Source organism: Pecten maximus, chromosome 4, assembly GCF_902652985.1.
Source record: "Pecten maximus chromosome 4, xPecMax1.1, whole genome shotgun sequence".
Lineage (NCBI taxonomy): Eukaryota > Metazoa > Mollusca > Bivalvia > Pectinida > Pectinidae > Pecten > Pecten maximus.
Genome location: NC_047018.1, coordinates 1,403,968 through 1,426,400, shown reverse-complemented (window position 1 = coordinate 1,426,400; position 22,433 = coordinate 1,403,968). Strand labels below are relative to the sequence as shown.

General features: G+C 22.1%; 1 protein-coding gene across 1 annotated transcript in view; it reads left to right on the top strand.

Moving 5' to 3' along the window:
- The first annotated feature begins 4,703 nt into the window (after positions 1 to 4,703).
- Positions 4,704 to 22,433, top strand: part of LOC117324934 (MAM and LDL-receptor class A domain-containing protein 1-like) — a 40,921-nt gene continuing 23,191 nt past the window's right edge. The window contains exons 1-2 of the mRNA XM_033880775.1: positions 4,704 to 4,902; positions 8,157 to 8,279. Coding sequence (XP_033736666.1) covers positions 4,752 to 4,902; positions 8,157 to 8,279 — 274 coding nt within the window. The 5' untranslated portion in view covers positions 4,704 to 4,751. The remainder of the gene's footprint in view (positions 4,903 to 8,156; positions 8,280 to 22,433) is intronic.

Below are 22,433 nucleotides of genomic sequence, written 5' to 3'. Positions count from 1 at the left end.
ACACAATTATATCTACCTGTATATACACAAGACTTTAGACTGACACAATTATTCTCATATATAACAAGACTAGGTGACAACAATATATCTACATGTATATAACAAGACTGAGACTGACACAATTATATCTAAGGTATATAACAAGCTTTAGATGAACAATGAGATCTAATATAACAAGACTTTAGACTGACACAATTATATCTAGCATGTATATAACAGACTTTAGCTGACACAATTATATCTACATGTATATAAAAGACTTTAGAATGACAGCAAATTATAATCTACATGTATATAACAAAGACTTTAGACTGACCAATTATATCTACATGTATATAACAAGACTTTAACTGACACAATTATATCTAGCATGTATATAACAAGACTTTAGACTGACACAATTATATCTACAATGTATAGAACAAGACTTTATAAGGACACAATTATATCTAGGCAATGTAATAACAGACTTTAGACTGACACATTATATACTACATGTATATAACAAGACTTTAGAATGACACAATTATATCTACATGTATATAACAAGACTTTAGACTGACACAATTATATCTACATGTATATAACAAGACTTTAGACTGACACAATTATATCTACATGTATATAACAAGACTTTAGACTGACACAATTATGTCTATATAACAAGACTTTAGACTGACACAATTATATCTACATGTATATAACAAGACTTTATAATGACACAATTATATCTACATGTATATAACAAGACTTTAGACTGACACAATTATATCTACATGTATATAACAAGACTTTAGACTGACACAATTATATCTACATGTATATAACAAGACTTTAGACTGACACAATTATATCTACATGTATATAACAAGACTTTAGACTGACACAATTATATCTACATGTATATAACAAGACTTTATACTGACACAATTATATCTACATGTATATAACAAGACTTTAGACTGACACAATTATATCTACATGTATATAACAAGACTTTAGACTGACACAATTATATCTACATGTATATAACAAGACTTTATAATGACACAATTATATCTACATGTATATAACAAGACTTTAGACTGACACAATTATATCTACATGTATATAACAAGACTTTAGACTGACACAATTATATCTACATGTATATAACAAGACTTTAGACTGACACAATTATATCTACATGTATATAACAAGACTTTATAATGACACAATTATATCTACATGTATATAACAAGACTTTAGACTGACACAATTATATCTACATGTATATAACAAGACTTTAGACTGACACAATTATATCTACATGTATATAACAAGACTTTAGACTGACACAATTATATCTACATGTATATAACAAGACTTTAGACTGACACAATTATATCTACATGTATATAACAAGACTTTAGACTGACACAATTATATCTACATGTATATAACAAGACTTTAGACTGACACAATTATATCTACATGTATATAACAAGACTTTAGACTGACACAATTATATCTACATGTATATAACAAGACTTTAGACTGACACAATTATATCTACATGTATATAACAAGACTTTAGACTGACACAATTATATCTATATAACAAGACTTTAGACTGACACAATTATATCTACATGTATATAACAAGACTTTAGAATGACACAATTATATCTACATGTATATAACAAGACTTTAGAATGACACAATTATATCTATATAACAAGACTTTATACTGACACAATTATATCTACATGTATATAACAAGACTTTAGACTGACACAATTATATCTACATGTATATAACAAGACTTTAGACTGACACAATTATATCTATATAACAAGACTTTATACTGACACAATTATATCTACATGTATATAACAAGACTTTAGACTGACACAATTATATCTACATGTATATAACAAGACTTTAGAATGACACAATTATATCTATATAACAAGACTTTAGACTGACACAATTATATCTACATGTATAACAAGACTTTAGACTGACACAATTATATCTACATGTATATAACAAGACTTTAGACTGACACAATTATATCTACATGTATATAACAAGACTTTATACTGACACAATTATATCTACATGTATATAACAAGACTTTAGACTGACACAATTATATCTATATAACAAGACTTTAGACTGACACAATTATGTCTATACAACAAGACTTTAGACTGACACAATTATATCTATATAACAAGACTTTAGACTGACACAATTATATCTACATGTATATAACAAGACTTTAGAATGACACAATTATATCTACATGTGTATAACAAGACTTTAGACTGACACAATTATATCTATATAACAAGACTTTAGAGTGACACAATTATATCTACATGTATATAACAAGACTTTAGAATGACACAATTATATCTACATGTATATAACAAGACTTTAGACTGACACAATTATATCTACATGTATATAACAAGACTTTAGACTGACACAATTATATCTACATGTATATAACAAGACTTTAGACTGACACAATTATATCTACATGTATATAACAAGACTTTAGAATGACACAATTATATCTACATGTATATAACAAGACTTTAGACTGACACAATTATATCTACATGTATATAACAAGACTTTAGACTGACACAATTATATCTACATGTATATAACAAGACTTTAGACTGACACAATTATATCTACATGTATATAACAAGACTTTAGACTGACACAATTATATCTACATGTATATAACAAGACTTTATACTGACACAATTATATCTACATGTATATAACAAGACTTTAGACTGACACAATTATATCTACATGTATATAACAAGACTTTAGACTGACACAATTATATCTACATGTATATAACAAGACTTTAGAATGACACAATTATATCTACATGTATATAACAAGACTTTAGACTGACACAATTATATCTACATGTATATAACAAGACTTTAGACTGACACAATTATATCTACATGTATATAACAAGACTTTAGACTGACACAATTATATCTACATGTATATAACAAGACTTTAGACTGACACAATTATATCTACATGTATATAACAAGACTTTAGACTGACACAATTATATCTACATGTATATAACAAGACTTTAGACTGACACAATTATATCTACATGTATATAACAAGACTTTAGACTGACACAATTATATCTACATGTATATAACAAGACTTTAGACTGACACAATTATATCTACATGTATATAACAAGACTTTAGAATGACACAATTATATCTACATGTATATAACAAGACTTTAGACTGACACAATTATATCTACATGTATATAACAAGACTTTAGACTGACACAATTATATTCTACATGTATATAACAAGACTTTAGACTGACACAATTATATCTACATGTATATAACAAGACTTTAGACTGACACAATATCGATTGCGAGGCTTACCGGCAGTAGCCTTCATAAATGCGTACACGAAATCTAGAGTTGCGAACTTTTTAAGGAGCAATTAAATTCTAAATAGAAGAAAATGAAGACAAAATCCAGATATCTTCAATGCTAGAATGTCATTGTCATTTTATCATACCCATAACTACAATGAGTGTTTGTAAAAAGCACGACGGGTGTCGGGTGTATACTTTGGTCTATACCAAACTTTAATTTCAAACATTCCGAAATTATCAACGATATTTACACACGTATGTGAAATATCTAATAGAGTAAAATTTGTGTTGAACTATTTTAAGCTTCTCGTTAACAATGACACGAGGAACTCCCATTTATTCTGGAAAGTTGGAATAGTGTTGAATGACGTCAATTATATAAGCAGGAAATTGATATCCATTTTTTTTTACTTCGGTCAAACACATACACATACAAACACCAAACTAACCCAATGTAAATATAACAAGTGAACTGACCGTTACCAGATGCCAGAAAACAGTCGCTAGTATGAATACAATTTGGGTGACAGATAAATAGAGGTTACACAACGAGCGAGTGTTTTTTTGTGACTTTGGAAACATAACTAATGAGAGAGAAAGAAATATATACAGCATCCGATGATGTCTGTGTGACCTGTTTCTACTAGGGTAGAAAATATATCAAGTTAAATGCCGCTGAACGTCATTTTTTTAAATTGTTATACCTAGAACACCTGGTGCTGTGTTCCTCCTCCACTGACCGAATCACTATAAATTGTAGTATACAGTCTCATATATTGTGATTTGGTTTACCAATGGCATATAGCCAAATTCAACACAGGATGTAAATATATATTAATATCATACTACATCATTGAAAGGTTGAAACAGTTAAAAATGTTCCCGTACTCCCGGATAACAAGAAAATCATTAGATTGTAAGACAAATTTAAGCAAGATCAGCAATGTCATTTACATAATTATGTTAGTATAAAAGAAACAAAAAACTGAAAACATTGTGTTACTATCTATATTCATATGAAAGAGACAAGATCATTTTAGTTGATGGTCTGTCATGCTGTATATCAGTTGAAACACTACTCAACGTCAATAAATACGGAATTCTCAAAAAGTCACCAACAGCTTTATCCTTCGTTCGGATTCCTGAACTCCCCTGTGTACTCTGAGATGCTCCAGTAAACACCGGGCTATTTTACACACATCTGCACTCTCAACCAGGAAGCAATATCTGATAGTTTAAATACCTCTCGTTTGTATATATTTTAAGACGAGGTTACTGAGTCGTGAAGACTGACACATAGGCGGGGTACGGTAATGGGATGTACATGTTGCTCTGCCATGATTGTCCGGTTGGAGTCTGAAGGAACACCAGACATCGACATGGAATGGTTTGGAGGTTTGACTGTACCGGTGACAATTATAATAACCCAGTTTATTGTTGTCGCCACACAGACCTCAGTATTCGGTAGGTAAACTCTTTCACGGCTGGTTCAGCTCTGGTCAAATATAAATGGAGACAAGTGAAACGCACATGATTATACAAGCGAATCATATGTACACCTCTACCTGGACTAAACTTAAATGATATACAAGTGAATGTACACCTCTACCCCGACTAAACTTCATTGATAGTACCTGTTAATCTGACATGGTTAAGCCCTGGATTATAATTCTTTTTGATATGTCTGAGTGATTGAGATTCACTTCCTGCTTGCCTCTTTACGTGGGTTTTAGTTTATCTTTTTCACTCCACTTTATTTGCCTTGTTATCATTTTATTAACTATTGTATCACTATTTGAATCCGTATGCTGTCATGTTCACAATAAGGAGGGAAATATCTATTTAGTCGTTTAGACTTCCTGGTTTTCCTAAACTTAAAAAGTATCTATTGACATTAACGAATCTCAGTTAGGGCTGAGGAGACCAGGTGTTACCCGGGAATGCCCTCCCTACATCTAATGGTGATATTAATAGTTTAATGATTACGTATTAAGTTTAAATACTACGTGTATCAACAGCAGCATATGTGCGACAGTGAAGTTACTCTTGATACCGTTTGGCACGACGGTCTACTTGCAAAATTATATGACATTGGCCTTACCGGTAAAGTGTGGAATATTTTAAAGTTTATGTACACGGATATAAACAGTTCCGTATTTTTTAATGGTTTAATCTCCGCTCCAGTAAAGATGGAGCGCGGGATCTTACAAGGAGGGGCTCTCTCAGCCAAAATGTACTTAATTTTTATTAATGACCTATTAGATGAAGTAGAAAGATGTGGTAGGGGCGCTATGATTATCGATAAAACTGTAAATATTCCAACCCAAGCAGACGATATATGTTTAGTAAGCACAAATATTACAAGTTTAAATAAAATGTTAACTATTTGTGAATCATACAGTCGCAAATGGCGATTTTTGTATTCAGCCTCAAAAAGTAAAGTTGTTGTATTTTCAAATAAAAGAACCATAACCATTAACTGTACTTTACGCCTCTATGATAACATATTGCCAGTTGTTTCGGAGATTACTCATGTAGGCATCTTATTAAATGATAAACACAATTCCATTGAAAGAACAAAACAAGCATGCACTAAATTAAAAAGTGGCACTATGGCCCGTTTACGTTCTGGGGTACATCAATGCGCATTAAACCCTTTAACTATTGCTAAAATTTTAAAAATTAAAGTATACCCATCTGCACTTTACGGATGTGAACTGTGGGTACTTTCAAATACTGAATTATTGATGCTAGAAAGAGCTCAACACTTTATTGTAAAGTCAATTCAAGGTTTTGGGAAAAGAACAAGAACTGATATGTGTACTTCCTTGATTGGATGGCTCTCTATAGAAGCGTACATTGATATTAAAAAACTTTTGTATTTAGGTAGGATCTGCAGAATGAATAGAAATAACTTAATCTGCAGAGTATTCATTTCGAGATTTTTTATGTACATAGTGAGCAACTGTAGTCAAAAAGGTTTTATACCCGATATCGTTAGAATACTTAAGAAGTATAACTTATATGAATATATTGTACTTTTTCTTGATGATGGTAGCTTTCCAAACAAAATACACTGGAAGTCATTGATTTATAAATCTGTATCTAATTATGAAACTAATGCTTGGTTGCATAGAATGTCTAATGACGCAGACTTCACACGATTTTTATTGCTGCATGACGATCTTAAACCTCATTATTTATGGCAATTAGCTTTGCGTCATCCAAATTTTCTTTATAATATTGGATACATAATGAAATTGATTGTAACTGTTCGGGTAAGTAATGTTCAGCTTTTATGTCACCACTGTGGCCTTTTCTACACAGATTTTGTAACTCATGTTATTTTGCAGTGTTCTGTAACGGATAATATCCGTGATAATCTATGGTGTATTATAGCATCCATTTCAAGTATAGAACTAAGTACATATCTGCATTCACTACCTGATTATTCATTAATACATATTTTACTAGGTGGTCCAATGAACCATCAGGTGAATGAATCTGATCATGAAGAATTTAGATTAGAGTCCATATATGCCATAAAACGAATGTTTGATTTGTACACATAATTAATACATGTAGTATCATATATATATATGTATATATATATATATATATATATATATATATATATTTATGTACATGGAATATAAGACATATATATTACTCAACTTATATCTACGATAATTAACTACATGTATATGTATATAACATTATATTGTGAACTCGCATGCACTTTTTTGCTTGATATCACTATGTAAATAGTCACGTATTATCTACGTTACATTGATTGTATTTGTATTATCATGCTCTTCTTTGTGGAGGAAATAAAGATGATAATAATACATCTAATGGTGATATTAATAGTTTAATGATTACGTATTAAGTTTAAATACTACGTGTATCAACAGCAGCATATGTGCGCCAGTGAAGTTACTCTTAACGGAGCTCTAACAAAAAGGACACTGTTTCTAGAATGATTAACTAACGCAGACGTATTACATGTACATTGATACCTTTAATATGTCACAAACTGAATTCGTGATATCAACTATTACTAGTATCCAGGTACAAAACTTACTATAAGCTTAGATACTGGCAATCACTGTACAGTGGGCTTTGAACAGTTAGTTGAACCTCAAGAATACGTGTATAAGTAGTAGTTTATAACAGTATTTAGATAACACTCCATTGTCCAGCCATTTGTATACGATAATCTAAGTTGACTCTTGTCGTTTCTACCGATCGACGTTATGATCTTTTTTAATATATTCAGACTAAGCAGCCAGAAAATTCCATAGCCAACATTTTTATTGTGCAAATAGTACATTTGATCTTTTAAAGAACTTCTTATGAAGGGTATAATCATTCATTTTGTAATCTTTTTTTAATAGGAAGAGATATGCTGGTAAGATATGTTCATTATGCTATCAATTTAAAGTAATTTCGAACACGATCTTTGTAGCTGTGGATTTAACAAGAACGGGGTTTAAGGATCATATTCAAATTTTAATTATATAATTGATGTAAAGGTCCAACATGTGACGGTTGTTTATGGTGTTTATGTAACTACAGTTAGTTAATTTTCAAATTTTAAAAGGACACGAGCTTTAGCACTGTAAGGAATTTACCATGTGTCATATCTGTGGTAAAAAGGCATTGTTGTGGGATCAAACATTGTATCTAACGATTCAAAGTATTCTGTATCTTTACAGATATTTCGTGTAATTTCGAACAAGATCTGTGCAACTGGGCATCAGCGAATATAACGAGATCCGAGTATCCCAACGCTTTAGCTCGTACAGGCAAAAGTGGACCAAAACAAGCCAAGGATGGAGGTGGACTCAAATTCTTTTATTTCTTTGTGTTTTTCAACACATCAGAGAGACACTACAAAACAATACAATGTTGACACAATACACAATTACAAAAGTACATGTCCATTACGCTTAATAGTCCAACATACACATATATGTTTACGTACACTTTAGTATTACTATGTATTATAGAATGAACATCACGTCATTATGACAGTAAATTAAACAATTAAATGGTGTTATTACGTTGTATTGTCGCTAAACAAAGGAATTTTCCTAGCTTACTCAATTCAGAAATATTTTCATCACTTAATAGTGATATCATGAAATGAATTAAGAATACATTACACAATCATAGAGATTACATCAAAATATAGTGATCACTTAAAATATAGAGACGAATACCAAATTTAATCAAAATGAATCAATCAAACGTAATTTTGAATAACTATGACAATATGATAAATGTATTAAAATAGCGAGAAATTTAACAATAATCAATATTAATGGATCAATTAAAAATGAACGCAATTACAACAATATATTAGTGTATTGAAAAAACAATATTTATGAACAAAACATAGTGATGAATATATCACTCAATTGTAACAGAAGGATAAAGAACAGTAAAAAGTATATAAAAGGATAGTAATGCATATATACAGTAGACAAGAATAGAAATGTTTACATCAAACAATAGTAATGTATACATAAAACAATAGTAATGTTAACATAAAATAATAGTAATGTTTACATAAAACAATAATAATGTTTACATCAAACAATACTAATGGATACATCAAACAATAGTAATGTGTACATAAAACAATAGTAATGTATACATAAAACAAGAGTAATATATATATAAAACAATAGTAATGTTTACATAAAACAATAGTAATGTTTACATAAACAATAGTAATGTTTACATAAAACAATAGTAATGGATACATAAAACAATAGTAATGGATACATAAAACAATAGTAATGTTTACATAAAACAATAGTAATGTATACATAAAACAATAGTAATGTTTACATAAAACAAAAGTAATGTTAACATAAAACAATAGTAATGTATACATAAAACAATAGTAATGTATACATCAAACAATAGTAATGTAAACATAAAACAATAATAATATATACAAAAAACAATAGTAATGTTTACATAAAACAATAGTAAAGTTTACATCAAACAATAATAATGTTTACATAAAACAATAATAATAGATGCAAAAACAATAGTAATGTTAACATAAAACAATAGTAATATATAGATAAAACAATAGTAATGGATACATAAACAATAGTAATGTTTACATAAAACAATAATAATGTTTACATCAAACAATAATAATAGATACAAAAAACAATCGTAAGGTAAACATAAAACAATAATAAAAGATACATAAAACAATAATAATGTTTACATAAAACAATAATAATAGATACATCAAACAATAGTAATGTTTACATAAAACAATAGTAATGCTTACATAAAACAATAATAATATATAGATAAAACAATAGTAATGGATACAAAAAACAATAATAATGTTTACATAAAACAATAATAATAGATACATAAAACAATAGAAATGTTTACATCAAACAATAGTAATGTATACATAAAACAGTAGTAATTTATACATAAAACAGTAGTAATGTATATATAAAACAATAGTAATGTTTATATAAAACAATAATAAAAGATACATAAAACAATAGTAATGTTTCCATAAAACAATAATAATAGATACATAAAACAATAGTAATGTTTGCATAAAACAATAGTAATGTTTACATAAAACAATAGTAATGTTTACATAAAACAATAATAATTGATACAAAAAACTATAGTAATAGATACATAAAACAATAATAATAGATACTAAAAACAATAGTAATGTAAACATAAAACAATAATAAAAGATACATCAAACAATAATAATGTTTACATAAAACAATAATAATAGATACATAAAACAATAGTAATGTTTGCATAAAACAATAGTAATGTTTACATAAAACAATAGTAATGTTTGCATAAAACAATAGTAACGAAACCAAAAAACAATAGTAATGTTTACATAAAACAATAGTAATGTATACATAAAACAATAGTAATGTTTACATCAAGCAATAGTAATAGATACATAAAACAATAGTAATGTTTACATAAAACAATAGTAATGTTTACAAACAATATAAAAACATAAAACAATAGAAATGTCATAAAACAAAAATAATAGATACAAAAAACAATAGTAATTTAAATATAAAACAATAGTAAGAACAAAACAATAGTAATGTTACAAAACAATAGTAATAGATACATTAAAACAATATAATGTTACTAAAAACAATAGTAATTTTTAAACATAAAACAATATAAGATCAAAAACAATAAAAGGTACATAAAACAAAAATAATAGATAAAAAACATAGTAATGTAATAAAACAATGTAAGAAACAAAAAACAATAGTAATGGTACATAAAAACAATAGTAAGAAAAAAAAACAATGAATGTTTACATAAAACAATAGTAATGATACAAAAAACAATAGTAATGATACTTTAAAAAAAGTAAAAAAAAAAAAAAGTAAGGGTTTACATAAAACAATAGTAATGTTACATAACAATAGAAATGTTTAATAAAAACAATAGTAATGATACATAAAAAAAGTAATGTACAAAACAAAGTATAAACATAAAAAATAGTAAAGAAACAAAAAACAATAATGTACAAAAACAATGTAATGTAATAAAACAATAGAAAGTTACATAAACAATAGTAATTAACAAAAAAAATTTTAAAATAACATAAAACAATAGTAATAGATACAAAAAACAATAGTAATGTTTACATAAAACAATAGTAACGAAACCAAAAAACAATAGTAATGGTTACATAAAACAATAGTAATGTATACATAAAACAATAGTAATGTTTACATAAAACAATAGTAATAGATACAAAACAATAATAATGTTTACATCAAACAATAATAAGAAACAAAAACAATATAAGGTTAATAAAACAATAAAAAAAGTTACATAAAACAATATAATGTTTACATAAACAAAATAAAAGTTACATCAAACAATATAATGTTTACAAAAACAAATAATGATACAAAAACAATAGTAATAGATACATAAACAATAATATAGATACAAAAAACAATAGTAATTTTAATAAAACAATAAAAAGATACATAAAACATAGTAATGTAAAAAAACAATAGAATTTTTAATAAAAACAATGTAATGTTTACATAAACAATAGAAATTTTACATAAACAATAATAAAAAAAAAAACCAATAGTAGGGAAATAAAAAAATAATAATAAAAAACAATGTAATTTTACAAAAACAATAGAAATGTATACATAAAAAAATTAATAATGTTAATAAACAAATAATTTTTAAAAAAAAACATAGTAAAATACAAAAAAATAAAAGTTTACATAAACAATAATAATTTAATAAAAAAAAAATCGTATAAAAATAAATAAAAACAAAATAAAAAAAAATAATTTTTACTAAAACAATAATAATAATACAAAACAATAGTAATGTTACATAAAACAATATAAGTTTACATAAAAAAATTAAAAGTTTAAAAAAATAAATGTATAAAAAAAATAGTAATTTAATCAAACAATAGTAATGTTTACATAAAACAATAGTAATGTACACATCAAACAATAATAATAGATACATAAAACATTAGTAATGTTTATATAATACAATAGCAATGTTTAAATAAAACAATAGTAATGCTTACATCAAACAATATTAATGTTTACATAAAACAATAATAATATATAGATAAAACAATAGTAATGGATACAAAAAACAATAATAATAGATACGAAAAACAATAGTAATGTAAACATAAAACAATAGTAATGTATACATAAAACAGTAGTAATGTATATATCAAACAATAGTAATGTTTATATAAAACAATAATAAAAGATACGAAAAACAATAGTAATGTAAACAGAAAACAATAATAATAGATACATAAAACAGTAGTAATGTATATATAAAACAATAGTAATGTTTACATAAAACAATAGTAATGTTTACATCAAACAATAATAATTGATACAAAAAACTATAGTAATAGATACATAAAACAATAATAAAAGATACGAAAAACAATAGTAATGTAAACAGAAAACAATAATAATAGATACATAAAACAGTAGTAATGTATATATAAAACAATAGTAATGTTTACATAAAACAATAGTAATGTTTACATAAAACAATAGTAATGGATACAAAAAACAATAATAATAGATAAAAAAAAATAAATAAAAATATTAAAACAAAATAAATGTTTAATAAAACAAAAATAATGTAATAAAACAAAAAAATTTGATAAAAAAACAATAGTAATGAAACAAAAACAATAATAATATACATAAAAAATAGTAATGTAAAATAAAACAATAGTAATGTTTACATAAAACAATTAAGTTACATAAACAATAAAATTTATAAAAAATTTTAAATGATACATAAAAAAAAAATAGAAAAACAATGTAATGTAAACAAAAACAAAAATAATTATACATAAAAAAAGTATAAGTTAATAAAAAAAGGAATGTTTACAAAAACAATAGTAATTTTTACATAAAACAAAGAATGTACAAAAAACAATAATAATAAACAATAAAAAATAAAAATGTTTTAAATAAAACAATATAATGTACATAACATAAAATTTGTCATAAAACATAGAAATTTTAATAAACAATAGAATGTATTAATAAAACAATTAGTAATGTACATAAAAATATAATGTTTACATAAAACAATAATAATTAAATAAAACAAAGAATGTCAAAAACAAAAATAATGATACAAAAACAATAGAATGTAAACAAAAAAACAATAGTTTTTTAACATAAAACATAGTAATGTATAATAAAACAATATAATGTTTATAAAAACAATATAAATACATAAAACAATAGTAATGTTCAATAAAACAATATAATTTACATAAAACAATAATAATGTTGCAAAACAATAGTAATGTTTAATAAAACAATAGAAATTTTACATAAAACAATAATAATGATACAAAAAATTAGTAATAGTTAATAAACAATAGAAAATTAAAAAAAACAATAGTAATAAAAACATCAAACAATATATAAATTACATAAACAATAAAATTTAATAAAACAATATAATGGATAAAAAACAATATAATGTCAAAAACAATAGTAATGTTACATAAAACAATAGTAATGTTTGCATAAAACAATAGTAACGAAACCAAAAAACAATAGTAATGTTTACATAAAACAATAGTAATGTATACATAAAACAATAGTAATGTTTACATCAAACAATAGTAATAGATACATAAAACAATAGTAATGTTTACATAAAACAATAGTAATGTTTACATCAAACAATAGTAATGTTTACATAAAACAATAGTACTGAATACATAAAACAATAGTAATAGATACATAAAACAATAATAATAGATACAAAAAACAATAGTAATGTTTACATAAAACAATAGTAATGTATACATAAAACAATAGTAATGTTTACATAAAACAATAGTAATGTATACATAAACAATAGTAATGTTTACATCAAACAATAGTAATAGATACATAAAACAATAGTAATGTTTACATAAAACAATAGTAATGTTTACATCAAACAATAGTAATGTTTACATAAAACAATAGTACTGAATACATAAAACAATAGTAATAGATACAAAAAACAATAGTAATAGATACATAAAACAATAAAGTAAAACAAAACAATAGTAAGGTTTACATCAAACAATAGTAATTTACATAAAAACAATAGAAAATACATAAACAATAGTAATAGATACAAAAAACAATAGTAATAGATACATAAAACAATAGTAACGAAACCAAAAAACAATAGTAATGGTTACATAAAACAATAGTAATGTTTACATAAAACAATAGTAATGTTTACATAAACAATAGTAATGTTTACATAAAAATAGTATAGATACATAAAAAATAGTTAATAAAACAATAATTTACATAAAATAGAATTTTAATAAAAACAAAGTAATGAATACATAAAACAATAGAAATAATAAAAAAAAATGTAAAAATAAAAAATAGTAAGACAAAAAATAAATTTTAATAAAATAATTTTAAAACATAGTAATGTTTACATAAAACAATAGTATGTACAAAAAAAAATAAATATAAAACAATAGTAAAAAAAAAAAACAATAGAAATGGTTACATAAAAAATTTTTTTTAAAAAAAAAAAACAAAAAAATGTTAATAAAAATAGAAATGTTACATAAAAAATAGTAATGTTTACATAAAACAAAATATAGATACAAAAAAAAATAGTAATTTTACATAAAAAAAAGAACAAAAAAAACAATAGTAATGGTTACATAAAACAATAAGTAATGTATACATAAAACAATATAATGTTTACATCAAACATGGGAATAATACATAAAAACAATAGAAATAGTACAAAAAACAATAGAAGAAAAAACAATAGTAATTTTCATAAACAATAGTTGAATACAAAACAATGTAAAGTAAAAAAACAATAGTAAAAATAAAAACAATAGTAAAAAAATAAAAAATTTAAGTTAACATAAACATAGTAATGATACAAAAAACATGAAATGTTTACATAAAAAAAATAGAAAAAAAGATAAAACAATAGTAAAAAAAAAAACAATAGTAATGGTTACATAAAACAAAAATAATGTTTACATAAACAATTTAATTTTACATAAAAAAATAGGAAAACTAAAACAATAGTAAAGTACATAAAAATAATAAAGTACAAAAAACAATATAATGTTACATAAAACAATAGTATAACATAAAACAATAAAAAATAAAAAACAATATAATGTACAAAAAAACAATGAATTACAAAAGGTTTAAAAACAATAAAAAAAAAAAAAAAGAATGTTACATAAAAAAATAATGTTTACATAAAACAAATAATTTAATAAAACAATAGTAATGTACATAAAACAATAATAAGTAACAAAAAATAATAATGAACAAAACAATAAGTAAAACTAAAAAAATATAAAATAATAAACAAAAAATTTCATAAAAAAAAGAAAAAACCAAAATTTTAAAAAAATAAAATTTAACAAAAAAAATAATAAAAAAAAAAATAAAAAAAATAATAAAAAAAAAATTTAATAAAAAAAAAAAAATAAACAAAAAATTAAAAAAAAACAATAAGTTAACATAAAACAATAATTATAAAAAAAAATTTAAAAAAAAAAACAAAAATAATTTTTCAAAAACAATTAATTAACTTTAAAACAATAGTAATGTAAAAAACATAAAAAAATAGTAATGTTTAATAAAACAATAAAAGTTACATAAAACAATAATAATTGATAAAAAACAATATAATAGAACATAAAACAATAGTAATGTTTATAAAACAATAGTAATGTTAATAAAAATAGAAGACAAACCAAAAAATAATTGAAGTACAAAAAACAATAGTAATTATACATAAAACATAGTAATGTTCATAAACCCCCAATAGTAATGTACATAAAAAAATATAAGAAACCAAAAAACAAATAATGTACAAAAAACAATCGTAAGGTAAAAATAAAACAATAATAAAAGATACATAAAACAATAATTATGTTTACATAAAACAATAATAATTTTTTACTTTCAAACAATAAAAATTTTTTTACAAAAACAATGTAAGGTAATAAAACAATAAAAGGTACATAAAACAATAATAATGGTTAATAAAACAATAAATGTTACATCAAACAATAGTAATGTTAATAAACAATAGTATTTTTACTAAAAACAATAAAATGTTACAAAACATTTATAATAAATATATTAACAATAGAATGTTAAATAAAACAATAGTAATGTACATAAACAATAAATTAAAAAAAATAAATTTAATATAGTAAAAACAAAGAAGGTACAAAAAACAAAAATAATGTACAAAACAATTTAATGTTTAAACTTTAAAAAATAGTATTTAACATAAAACTAGTAAGGGTACAAAAAACAATTAAAAATTATAAAAACAATAATAAAATATAAAACAATAGTAATTTTCATAAAAAAATATAATAATATAAAAAATAGTAATTTTAAAAAACAATATAATTTTAAATAAAAAAATAGTAATGTTTAAAAAAAAAATTTAATAGATACAAAAAAACAAGTAATTTTCATAAAACAATAAATAATACTAAAAAATAGTAATTTTTAAACATAAAACAAATAAAAGATACATCAAACAATAATAATGTTTACATAAAACAATAATAATAGATACATAAAACAATAGTAATGTTTGCATAAAACAATAGTAATGTTTACATAAAACAATAGTAATGTTTGCATAAAACAATAGTAACGAAACCAAAAAACAATAGTAATGTTTACATAAAACAATAGTAATGTATACATAAAACAATAGTAATGTTTACATCAAACAATAGTAATAGATACATAAAACAATAGTAATGTTTACATAAAACAATAGTAATGTTTACATCAAACAATAGTAATGTTTACATTAAACAATAGTACTGAATACATAAAACAATAGTAATAGATACATAAAACAATAATAATAGATACAAAAAACAATAGTAATGTTTACATAAAACAATAGTAATGTATACATAAAACAATAGTAATGTTTACATAAAACAATAGTAATGTATACATAAAACAATAGTAATGTTTACATCAAACAATAGTAATAGATACATAAAACAATAGTAATGTTTACATAAAACAATAGTAATGTTTACATCAAACAATAGTAATGTTTACATAAAACAATAGTACTGAATACATAAAACAATAGTAATAGATACAAAAAACAATAGTAATAGATACATAAAACAATAGTAACGAAACCAAAAAACAATAGTAATGGTTACATCAAACAATAGTAATGTATACATAAAACAATAGTAATGTTTACATAAAACAATAGTAATAGATACAAAAAACAATAGTAATAGATACATAAAACAATAGTAACGAAACCAAAAAACAATAGTAATGGTTACATCAAACAATAGTAATGTTTACATCAAACAATCGTAATGTTTACATAAAACAATAGTACTGAATACATAAAACAATAGTAATAGATACATCAAACAATAATAATAGATACAAAAAACAATAGTAATGTTTACATAAAACAATAGTACTGAATACATAAAACAATAGTAATAGATACAAAAAACAATAGTAATAGATACATAAAACAATAGTAAAGTTTACATTAAACAATAGTAATGTTTACATAAAACAATAGTAACGAAACCAAAAAACAATAGTAATGGTTACATAAAACAATAGTAATGTATACATAAAACAATAGTAATGTTTACATAAAACAATAGTAATAGATACATAAAACAATAATAATGTTTACATCAAACAATAATAATAGATACAAAAAACAATCGTAAGGTAAAACTAAAACAATAATAAAAGATACATAAAACAATAATAATGTTTACATAAAACAATAATAATAGATACATCAAACAATAGTAATGTTTACATAAAACAATAATAATTGATACAAAAAACTATAGTAATGTAAACATAAAACAATAATAAAAGATACATAAAACATTAGTAATGTTTATATAATACAATAGCAATGTTTAAATAAAACAATAGTAATGCTTACATCAAACAATATTAATGTTTACATAAAACAATAATAATATATAGATAAAACAATAGTAATGGATACAAAAAACAATAATAATAGATACGAAAAACAATAGTAATGTCAACATAAAACAATAGTAATGTATACATAAAACAGTAGTAATGTATATATAAAACAATAGTAATGTTTATATAAAACAATAATAAAAGATACATAAAACAATAGTAATGTTTGCATAAAACAATAATAATAGATACATAAAACAATAGTAATGTTTGCATAAAACAATAGTAATGTTTACATAAAACAATAGTAATGTTTACATAAAACAATAATAATTGATACAAAAAACAATAGTAATAGATACATAAAACAATAGTAATGTTTACATAAAACAATAGTAATGTTTACATCAAACAATAGTAACGAAACCAAAAAACAATAGTAATGGTTACATAAAACAATAGTAATGTATACATAAAACAATAGTAATGTTTACATAAAACAATAGTAATAGATACATAAAACAATAATAATGTTTACATCAAACAATAATAATAGATACAAAAAACAATCGTAAGGTAAAAATAAAACAATAATAAAAGGTACATAAAACAATAATAATGTTTACATAAAACAATAATAATAGATACATCAAACAATAGTAATGTTTACATAAAACAATAGTAATGTTTACATAAAACAATAATAATGTTTACATAAAACAATAATAATAGATACATCAAACAATAGTAATGTTTACATCAAACAATAGTAATGGTTACATAAAACAATAGTAATGTACACATAAAACAATAATAATAGATACAGAAAACATTAGTAATGTTTATATAATACAATAGCAATGTTTAAATAAAACAATAGTAATGCTTACATCAAACAATATTAATGTTTACATAAAACAATAATAATATATAGATAAAACAATAGTAATGGATACAAAAAACAATAATAATAGATACGAAAAACAATAGTAATGTAAACATAAAACAATAGTAATGTATACATAAAACAGTAGTAATGTATATATAAAACAATAGTAATGTTTATATAAAACAATAATAAAAGATACGAAAAACAATAGTAATGTAAACATAAAACAATAATAATAGATACATAAAACAGTAGTAATGTATATATAAAACAATAGTAATGTTTACATAAAACAATAGTAATGTTTACATAAAACAATAATAATTGATACAAAAAACTATAGTAATAGATACATAAAACAATAATAATAGATACAAAAAACAATAGTAATGTAAACATAAAACAATAATAAAAGATACATCAAACAATAATAATGTTTACATAAAACAATAATAATAGATACATAAAACAATAGTAATGTTTGCATAAAACAATAGTAATGTTTACATAAAACAATAGTAATGTTTGCATAAAACAATAGTAACGAAACCAAAAAACAATAGTAATGTTTACATAAAACAATAGTAATGTTTACATCAAACAATAGTAATGTTTACATAAAACAATAGTACTGAATACATAAAACAATAGTAATAGATACATAAAACAATAATAATAGATACAAAAAACAATAGTAATAGATACATAAAACAATAGTAATGTTTACATAAAACAATAGTAATGTTTACATCAAACAATAGTAACGAAACCAAAAAACAATAGTAATGGTTACATAAAACAATAGTAATGTATACATAAAACAATAGTAATGTATACATAAAACAATAGTAATGTTTACATCAAACAATAATAATGTATACATAAAACAATAGTAATGTATACATAAAACAATAGTAATGTATACATAAAACAATAGTAATGTATACATAAAACAATAGTAATGTTTACATCAAACAATAATAATGTATACATAAAACAATAGTAATGTATACATAAAACAATAGTAATGTATACATAAAACAATAGTAATGTTTACATCAAACAATAATAATGTATACATAAAACAATAGTAATGTATACATAAAACAATAGTAATGTATACATAAAACAATAGTAATGTTTACATCAAACAATAATAATGTATACATAAAACAATAGTAATGTTTACATAAAGCAATATTAATGTATACATAAAACAATAGTAATGTTTACATAAAGCAATATTAATGTATACATAAAACAATAATAATAGATACAGAAAACATTAGTAATGTTTATATAATACAATAGCAATGTTTAAATAAAACAATAGTAATGCTTACATCAAACAATATTAATGTTTACATCAAACAATAATAATTGATACAAAAAACTATAGTAATAGATACATAAAACAATAATAATAGATACAAAAAACAATAAGAAAATAAAAAAAAATAAAAATATAAAAATAAACATGTTTAAATAAAACAATAGAATGTTTAAATAAAAATATTAATGTTACATAAACAATAAAAATTTTAATAAACATAAATATAAAAAAAAAAAAAATACGAAAAAAAAAAAAAAAATAATAGTAAAAAAAAAATTAGAATGTAATAAAACAATAGAAATGTTACATAAAACAAAAATAAAATAAAAAACAATAGTAATGTTTATAAAACAATAAAAAATAATATAAAAACAATAGTAATGTTGCAAAAACAATAAATGGTACATAAAACAATAGTAATGTTCCATAAAAACAAAAATAATTTACAAAACAATAGAATGTACATAAAACAAAATAATGTTTACAAAAACCAATAGTAATACTTAAAACAATAGTAATGTTAAACAAAAAAATAGTAATGTTTACATAAACAATAGTAAGAACAAAAAAACAATAGAAGGTTACAAAAAAACAATATTTAAATTTAAAAAAACAATGTAATGGTTTACATAAACAATATAATAGAACACAAAAACAATAAAAATTTAACAAAATAAAATAAAAAAAAAAATTTTTAAATTAAAAAAAAAAAGATAATAAAACGGTTACATAAAACAATATAATGTTACATAAAACAAATAATTTTAATAATAAACAATATAATAAAAAAAACAATAGTAATGTTTACATAAACCAATAAATGTTACATAAAACAATAAGAATGAACATCAAACAATATAATGTACATAAAAAAATTAGTAAGGGTTTATTAAAACATAGAATGTAAATAAACAAATAAAAGTACATAAAAAAATTATAAGTTTAATAAAACAATAAATTTTAAATAAACAATAGAATGTTACACAAACAAATAATTTAATAAAAAAAAATAAATAAAATAAAACAATAGTAAGGGATACAAAAAAACTTTAAATAATATAAAAAACATAGTAATGTAAATAAAAAAATAAGTATACAAAAACAATAGTAATGATTACTATCAAACAATAGTAATGTTTACATAAAACAATAATAAGATAATAAAACAATAGTCAATGTTTACAAAAGCAATCAATATTAAGTATACAAAAACAATAGTAATGTATACATAAACACAATAGTAAGGTTTACATAAAACAATAGTCATGTAACATAAAACAATAGTAATGTTTACATAAAACAATAGTAATGTTTACATTAAAACCATAGTAATGTTTACAACAACAATAGTAATGTTTACATCAAACAATAGTACTGTTACATAACAACACTAGTAATAATGTATACATAAAACAATAGTGATGTATACATAAAACAATAATTAATGTGTCTAAAATCAATAGTAATGTATACATGAAACAATAGTAATGTATATTAAGATAAAACAATAGTAATGTAACATAAACAATGTAATGTTACATAAACAATAGTAGTTTACATAAAACAATAGTAAGGTATACATAAAACAATAGTAATGTATACAGAAAAACAATAAGTAATGTTTACAATCAAACAATATAATGTTTAATAAACAAAATAAGTATACATAAAACAATAGTAATTTTTACAAAAAACAATATTATGTATACATAAAACAATAGTAATGTTACATCAAACAATAGTAATGTTACATAAAACAATAGTAATGTTTACATAAAACAATAGTAATGTTTACATCAAACAATAATAATAGATACATCAAACAATAGTAATGTATATATAAAACAATAGTAATGTACACATCAAACAATAATAATAGATACATAAAACATTAGTAATGTTTATATAATACAATAGCAATGTTTAAATAAAACAATAATAATGTAATAAAAAAATTATTAATGTTAATAAAACAATAAAATTTAAATAAACAATAGTAAGGGTACAAAAACAATTTAATAAGTACAAAAAACAATAATAATAATAAAACAAAGTATTATACAAAAACAATAAAATTTAATAAATAAAAAAAATTTAAAATTTTAAAAAAAATAAAAAAATACATAAAAAAATAGTAATGTTTAAAAACAATTAAGTAAAAAAAACAAAAAAAAAAGCATAAAAAAATAGAATTTTTCCATAAAACATAATATAATAAAAAAAATTA